This window comes from Trachurus trachurus (genome assembly GCF_905171665.1).
Source record: "Trachurus trachurus genome assembly, chromosome: 6".
In the NCBI taxonomy this organism is placed as follows: Eukaryota; Metazoa; Chordata; class Actinopteri; order Carangiformes; family Carangidae; genus Trachurus; species Trachurus trachurus.
Genome location: NC_139897.1, coordinates 3,576,924 through 3,585,000, shown reverse-complemented (window position 1 = coordinate 3,585,000; position 8,077 = coordinate 3,576,924). Strand labels below are relative to the sequence as shown.

Genomic DNA, 8,077 nt, shown 5'->3' with positions numbered 1-8,077 from the left:
TCAGTGTTTCTTTCTTTATTCTTTATTATGGACTCGAAAAAGTGGTCCACTCTGATACACATACACACTTAACATACAAGACAAAACCAATTAGACAGACAACCAAACAAATAATATAAAATACAGTAATTTGTCACTGTTAGTTTAAAAGAAACGGTGCAAACTATTGTGCCAGTGCTTATGAAGCCTGGATGTAAACCGATATCCCATCATGGGACAGGTTAAGGCCTTAATAATGCAGTTATCAGATAGGTCCAAACGACACATGAAGTTTAACATCAGCTTGCGCAACAATGCCGGACATGTTGGTACATTAGAAGATACAAATAACTAGCTGGCACTGTGCCACCTAGGAACACGTAGCAACAACCTCATGGCGTCATTATAAGCCACTTTTAGCCTCTGTATACTTTTCACTCTGTAAAAAGACCAGAGATGAGCTGTATATAAGGGGGTGACATAGGCCCTGAACAATGCACATTTGACATCCACAGAACATATAGAAAATGTTCTTAACAGCATATTGGCCTGTGCATATATTTTACAGCACTGACGACGGATGTCACTGTCATCTCTGAGATCATCAGAGAAGACTTGGCCAAGATATTTTAGTTCCTTCGTAATTTCTAAGGATCCATCAGAGAGATGAAAAGTAGGAAAGGACGATTTCCTGTCCTCCCTAGATCTCACTACCATGGCCTTACTTTTTTTAGCGTTATAGTTAATGTCAAATTCTCTGCCATATTGTGTACATATTCTTAACATTTGTTATAATCCTGCAGTGTATGGACAGAGTACAACAAGGTCATCAGCATACATGAGATGGTTGACAACTTGGTTTCCCACAATACAACCTGTTTTACATTCATTCAATTGTTTTGACAAATCATCAATATAAACATTAAAAAGAAAAGGAGATAAAATGCCTCCTTGCCGCACCCCATTACACACAAGAAGAGGAGCAGAGACAACATCATCCCACTTGACCTGAAATGTTTGCTGAGCATACCAATATATGAGAACTCTAACAATATATTTAGGAACATCTCTCTCAAGCAATTTAACAAATTGAAAAGAGTTTCAGGTTTAATAACTACGTGTCTGTGGTCTTGTTATTTTCTTCCGTCACCAAGATTTTGTGAGTGCAGAACATTGGATCAGATGTCAGAGTTGTAGATTGCCTGCTTTATGACAAAGTTTAATTTGCAGATTTTTAATGTGGTTTTGTCCAATGTCCTTTTCATTTAAAGCTGGGTTGGCAGGATTTGTTTTGGGTATCTTTGACCAATCAAATCTATTCTGGTCTGGGGGTTCTGATTGGTTGAAGGGCCGGCCCTACTAACAAATCGGGAGGACAGAGTAATCAACCAATCAGGAACCCCCTGACCAGAATAGATTTGATTGGTCAAAGATACTGGGAGCTGTAGGCTTTTCAAGCTGCTACATACAGAGACTTATAGAGAAACACTGTGATGGCCCCAAACATACAGACCTTTCCTGACTGATAGCTGAATGGGAAAACACAATTTTCTTTAAAAAAAACGTTTTAATATTTAGTTTTTAAAACAAATCCTGCCTACCCCAGCTTTAAATAAAGAAATTAAATGGTCCAACATTGGGTACATTCAGTTCACCTCAGTCTCTTTGCTCCACAGGCAGACTATCCACTGCTATCTGCCGGCTCTGCCACGGAAAGTTCTCCCCACGCAGCTTGCGACACGCCTTCAACAGATGGTCCCACGATCCCATCCACATAGTAGACGACGAGTCGGACGCCGCGGCCCAGTCCCCCCTTTTATTCCACACAGATTTCCAACGACTGGTAGGGGTCCAGTTGAATCGTGACCCGCGTTTATCAGAGTTTATCTGTAAGAAATGCCATGCCAAGTTCTACAAGTGCCACAGCATCCTGATCAGGTTTCTGCAAAGAGTCAACCTCCCACCAGTTGGCAAGGAGAACCTCAAAAGCCGGTGCGTCCAAGTGAAAAAAAATCTATCTTAGTGTTATTTTAGGAAGTGCGTGTTCAAGCAGATGATCTACAAATATAAGCAACTGTTTGTTTGTTTTTCAGGAGGAATAAGTGTCCAGAGTCATCCATAACTCAAGGTTCAATAAGTAAATAAAAGCTCCTTTTTCTTAAGTTCTGCTTACAGCCATTACACAAGTGACATTTCTTGTGACTGCACAACCCTGCTGACACATTGTGCTGTTTTATTTCAGCGCCACCGTCCTTTACCTCAGACCCTAAGTGCCTGCACAGCCTGGTGTCCTGGGCTCACCAGCACGGAGAGGGCTGCCGCTCCTGCCCCGACCTGAAGGAGGTGCTGAAGGGCCAATGCTGGGGCTCCGTTCAAGCGGTGTGGGGCTGCGTTGATGGTCACAGGTACATCATGGATGCTCAGTGCACCACGGCTACTAATCCAGGTTACACAATGAACTTCAGCAGCGGCAATGGTGATGGAGTGATGTCTGAGGAGGAGGAGATGGAGCGGGAGGAGGAGGAGGAGGGTGAGCAGCCCAGCGGGAATGGAAGTATGAGTCAACCAGCAGCCATGGCTCAGACTCAGAGCTCAGCACTGGCTGACTGGGCCAGCAGCACTGAAGGTGAGACTGTTTACAGGAGTCAGCTGACCCAATAAGATCAAGATCAAGATACCTTTATTATCATACTGGTGAAACAATACAACAACATTTTGTTTGGCAACATTTCATAGCAGCGTGTTTGTGTTTGTTGCAAAGTGCATTTAAATTAACCTTAAAACAGTCAGGATAAATAAATAGTCCTTAAGATGTAGTTTAACTTTACAATGAAATAGATGAACAGTTCATCGTCTTAATAGTTGCCTGTTAATTTTCTGTCAGTGGGTTAGTTATCAACCAGTTTTCACTGTATCTGTTTACTTTACCAGTAGATGATGAAGTGTTTATCCCCATACAGTGCTGCATGAAAGCTTGTGAACCCCTTGAGTTGTTTAGATTTTATCTGTTTTTTTAACCATGATTTTCTTATTTTATCATTGCCAGTTTTATGTATGAGATGCCAGGTTTATGTTTGTCAATTCCATATATGTATTTGTTTTGAGGGAACTGTGTGTTTAGCCAGCAGAGTACGTAAAACATGGAGTCAAATTATGTGGAAGCTGCATTGGTAAAGTCAAGTAGGTAATAGACTCAGGTGAAACACATGTGGGTGGTCAAGTAATTAAGTAAGTAGACCAATCAAATGAGACTTCCTTAGGAAAGGTTTTGTAAGCTGTGAAGACAAATCATTTCCAAATGGGGGGTACTCAGCATCACTGCAACTCTGTCCAGGAGTGGACTTCCATCAGAACTTTCACCAAGAAGCACCAGAGGAATAATAAATCAGGTAAAGCAAAACATGTCATTCATGGGAGAGTTGCTAGAAGGAAGCCTCTGCTCTCAAGAAAGAACAAAGTTTCCTGTTCAAACTTTGCCAGAGATCCCTGTTGGGACCAATACAAGAGACCTTTTTGAAATCCATTCTCTGGGCAGATGAGTCTAAAATGTAATTATTTGGACGCGATCACAGGCACCATGTTTGGACGGTTCACAAACTTTCAAGCAGCACTGTATATGAACACAGCCAGTGAGACAGATGTGCCAAACCCCTGTCAGTCTCCTGCAGATACAGATGTTGAACTCATCTGTTCATGGGTTTGTGTTGTTGTGTTGTGTCTGTGTGACTTGGAGACTCACCTGTTGCTGTGGATTTTCTCAACTAGATTTTGCAGGTCACGAGGAGGCTCTGTCTCCTGCTCTGGCCCAGCTGGAGGACAGGACAGCTGACAGCGATGTGTCTGACAGGTGGGTCACACAGCTCATCTTTTTCATGTGATTGTGTCTCTGCATGTGTCCCTGGCTCAGGGACACAACTCAGTTGGATCTGTCCCATCCTTCGCCCTTTCAAATCTCCACTAAAAATATTTTCTCCTCATTATGAGAGTTTGAGCCAGGATCAGTTGTCTCCTTGCTCTTTGCTCTTCCCACTTCGTTGTCTGTTGATGTTTTTAATTCTGTTTTGCTGTTTTTTTTAATGTGTTCTTTGCATATATGTGAATAGATTTGTAGGAGAAAACCTTCAAAGGTCCTGTTTCTGCACTTTCTCCGTTTTTTAAAGTAGATTAATTAAGACTGCGTGTGTCTCCAGGGTCATCTCGGAGTATGAGTTTGAGGAGAGTAGAAAAGGAGAGCTATTAGACGACGAGTTGTTCGAGCCATACTCTGACAAAAGGTGTGTACCAATACTGTCAACCAAAGAACAAAGAGCAGAGATGTCCTCACAATGGGTGCTCACAAAGAAACTGTAAAAAAGAACAGTGTATGTATTTATTTCAGTTCTTTCCCACCTCTCTCTCAGATCTCGCAGGGTGAATGTCCCCAACAAGAGAAGACAAAGTCCAAAGGCCCCACAGGAGCCCAAAGTCAAAAAGAAACCTGGACCTAAACCTGGCTGGAAGAACAAGTTCAAACCTAAAGGGTGTGTAACTAAGCACATCATAAACACACAGTTACAATTTTATATTTAAAGGGACAACGAGGAGTTTTGGAAAAGTGAAGTGTTTTCACACTACATTTATGAGCCTCTGCGCACCGTGAAATTCTTTGACCGGCGCAAGACAGACTCATGTTTTCATTCATCAAGAATTAAAGTCAGAGGTTCAAGACGATCACATACCGTTGTAGTTCCGACCATAAACGGCGATTCGGCGGCGTTATTCTCATGACTCGCCACGAAACCAAAAGTAAGGAAACGCTGGTCGGCTCGACCAGCATTTCCGCCACCACTAATAATAACAAAATAACGATAGAGACAAAACGATATATTTATCGAAAATGGGCCCATTAACAAGTGTGGGTAACGTAGATTCATCCACATTAATATGAGACTTTTTTATTGTCGTGGAATTTTTCGTTCTGCCGCTGGAAAAACTCCTCGTTGTCCCTTTAAATATGCAATATACTTTATTTGTAAGCAAAAGATTTAGTTTTTCAAACTGTTCATTTTACTTTCGTCACTGGTTGAAGTTGTATGCTGCATTAACAAACTACTGTTGTGTTTTCATTTAAAGAGAGGAGCTGCCCAACATCTACAAGTGTCCGTATCAGGGTTGCACTGCTGTCTACAGAGCTCCTGATGGTCTGAAGGTCAGAATTCACCCTGACACCAGGTCACTTTCAAATAAGACATAAAGAAGAAGCAGAGAGCCTTTACTGTCATTGATTGTACATCCTGAAATACAAAACAATAATTTTGAGAGCTATTCTGGTCAGTGCCAAACCGTTTAAGTTAAATGATGAATGAAAGCTTTAAAGAAAAAAAAGACACGCACAGAAATGTTTAGGAACTCTATGAGTCATTTGTCCTCAGAGGTCTGTGCAGCAAAGTTTCACACATTTGAGTCTGTTAAATTGTTGGTATTTGACACCTGCAGTCGTCAGCTGCGTGATCAGCCAGTTTTCTCTCCGGATGTTTAGAAGCACATCAAAGAGCACCATGAGGAGGTGAGAGAGCGACCCTGCCCCCATCCCGGCTGCAACAAGGTCTTCATGATCGACCGCTACCTGCAGCGGCACGTCAAGCTCATCCACACAGGTCAGGTCAACACAGGTTGGAGTTGAGATGAGTTCAGCTCAGTTCAGTAGTTTTTAGACAGAGTTTTTATCAGCAGAGTATTAGACATGTTTTCTTGGATTTTATCGTGTGCTGTCCTTTCCTTTCTTCCAGAGGAGAGGAACTACATTTGTGACCAGTGTGGTCAGACCTTCAAACAGAGGAAACACCTCTCGGTTCACCAGATGAGGCATTCAGGGGCCAAGCCACTGCAGTGAGTACGCTCATCTAAACCAGGCAATAAAATGAACTTGCCGTTTTAATTTATTCAGACCATGTTTTTGGACACTTGGCACAAATTTTAGTGGTGCACCTCCACAAATCTGATAGACACACAAGAGACACATACACATACACAGCCTGGCTTTCCTGTCAGTCTGGCCCAAACTCCAAAAACACTGAATTCTACATTTGCTTTAAAGGGGAACTATGCAAGTCGGGCGCATTTTCGCCTTTTTGATAGCTTTTTTTCTCTACAGAGCTCCCCCTACACTTTCAGAGTGCATATTTTCACTGTCGTAACAAGTCATTTACCCATCATAATTACTCTGAAGCTGTTTAATTAGGGTAACAATCTTGCATAGTTCCTCTTTAATGCATCAGTGTTTTATGTTAAACCTTCCATGAATCTTTCAAACTCATCAGGGGTTTTCTCTGAGTCTTTACAAAACTTCACCAGAGCTACACCAGACTTGATAAGCTTTGTTCCCACTAAACTAAACTGTGTGTACAAGGTCAGTGGAGTGATCCAGGTGACTTTTACACATTCTCATTCTCATCATCATTGTTTTCCCTCCTGCAGGTGTGAGGTATGTGGCTTCCAGTGTCGCCAACGAGCGTCACTAAAATATCACATGACCAAACACAAGGCTGAGGCCGACCTGGAGTTTGCGTGTGTGATATGTGGGAAGCGTTTTGAGAAGCCCCACAACCTCAATGTCCACATGTCCATGGTCCACCCACTGACTCAAATGGACGGTCAAAGAGGCAGCAGCCAGCAGCAGCAGCAGTTCTCTGACCTACACACAATCACACTGACCGGGGAGGTGGTTCAGCAAGACCAGGACAGATGACGACAGGGAGTCCAGGTCCAGCTCTGCTGCAGGGGTATATAAGCTGTGGGACAGAAACCAGTTCTGGAAACCTGTGTGCTGTTGTTTCCATTTCTATACATTCACTTCATGAACTGGGATGGTGCCCGAAACAGAAGCTTCCTTTCAGTGGATAACAGTTGCCATCCAGCCACTTCCTGCTCAGCTCTGACTCATTCCTAAATGAATTTATTTCCAAACAAAGGAAACCACATGTGCAGGTATTAGCTTGTTTTGGGTCAGTGTGTAACACTCACAGACGCTGCCGTGCCACCTGATCCTGAGAGAGGAGGAGTCGAGAATCTTTTTAAAAACAACCACTGGCATAACTGTAAGTCATAAACTTATTCACAGCTAGATATAATATCTACCAACAGATTTTTTAAAATACAAAGTTGTAATCTTTCAGATTTTTTCTCTGTCTGGTGACACCTGTTGTTACCATGAAAACATGGTAATACTACACCCAGACATCCAACAGAAGAAGAGCAGGTTCATCTGTTTATAGAGAAGCTGAACAAATGTTTAATGAAGAACAGCAAAGTGTGTCAACAGCGGCAGTGAGCACTGTGAACAGAACAGTTTACTGTCACTGCTTTAACATGAAACTTTACTGGTGGGAAACGCTGGGTTTGCTTAACGTGGTGCGTTTCATGAGGCTGACGTCAATAAAACCAAGTTAGAAACGGTTACATTAGATGATGAGCTGCTGATCACTTCCTGTTGAGCCCATGTTTGCACACAGGCAGGTTTAGGAATGGTGAACAGGCAACAATTACAGGTTGTAAATACAGTCCATTGAATGGCTCTTGCTGAAAATCTTAAGGATTACAATATTTTTGAAGAAACAACCACTTCTGGTGCCTCTGATACAGACCTGATGGAAATATTCATTTACACTGCCTATGAACTATGTAGAGCTTTTTATTCCAGTCACGAATTAACAACTGTGTGACCTAAATAGATGCAGTTTTAATTCCTATTATGTAATGTCCATGTTACCTAAATACATGTAAAATGTGCTGTGTCACATCTTCACATAGTTGTGCAAAATGATTTCCAAGAACTTAAGGTTCAGTTTTCTTAGGTCACTGTTCTTTGTTATTAAGTTATTCCAGCGTTCAGTACGTTCAAGAGTTTATTCCTGTATTGTAACAACGAAAAGGGCTTCAGATGTACATGTGTAAAGTCGTGTGTGCATTATGTACAAAGAGACATAAATAAAATGTAGAAGTTTTTTTTTTACAAAGCTGAGTATGAACAGGCTTTACAATGAAATGCTTTTCGGTAAAATATCACAAAGGAGCTGGTTCCTGTTGGATTACATCACAAGGGAACCACTGAACAGAACCT

General features: G+C 41.9%; 1 protein-coding gene across 3 annotated transcripts in view; it reads left to right on the top strand.

Annotated features, from left to right (window-relative positions):
- Positions 1 to 7,973, top strand: part of znf276 (zinc finger protein 276) — a 20,988-nt gene extending 13,015 nt beyond the window's left edge. For 2 of the 3 annotated variants that reach the window (XM_083974552.1, XM_083974551.1), the window contains exons 3-12: positions 1,656 to 1,971; positions 2,073 to 2,116; positions 2,222 to 2,605; positions 3,745 to 3,826; positions 4,170 to 4,253; positions 4,380 to 4,499; positions 5,092 to 5,167; positions 5,498 to 5,636; positions 5,673 to 5,847; positions 6,436 to 7,973. In XM_083974552.1, coding sequence (XP_083830678.1) covers positions 1,656 to 1,971; positions 2,073 to 2,116; positions 2,222 to 2,605; positions 3,745 to 3,826; positions 4,170 to 4,253; positions 4,380 to 4,499; positions 5,092 to 5,167; positions 5,498 to 5,636; positions 5,673 to 5,847; positions 6,436 to 6,706 — 1,691 coding nt within the window. In that variant the 3' untranslated portion in view covers positions 6,707 to 7,973. The remainder of the gene's footprint in view (positions 1 to 1,655; positions 1,972 to 2,072; positions 2,117 to 2,221; positions 2,606 to 3,744; positions 3,827 to 4,169; positions 4,254 to 4,379; positions 4,500 to 5,091; positions 5,168 to 5,497; positions 5,637 to 5,672; positions 5,848 to 6,435) is intronic. The other variant, XM_083974550.1, reaches the window with a different exon arrangement.
- Positions 7,974 to 8,077: the final 104 nt, after the last annotated feature.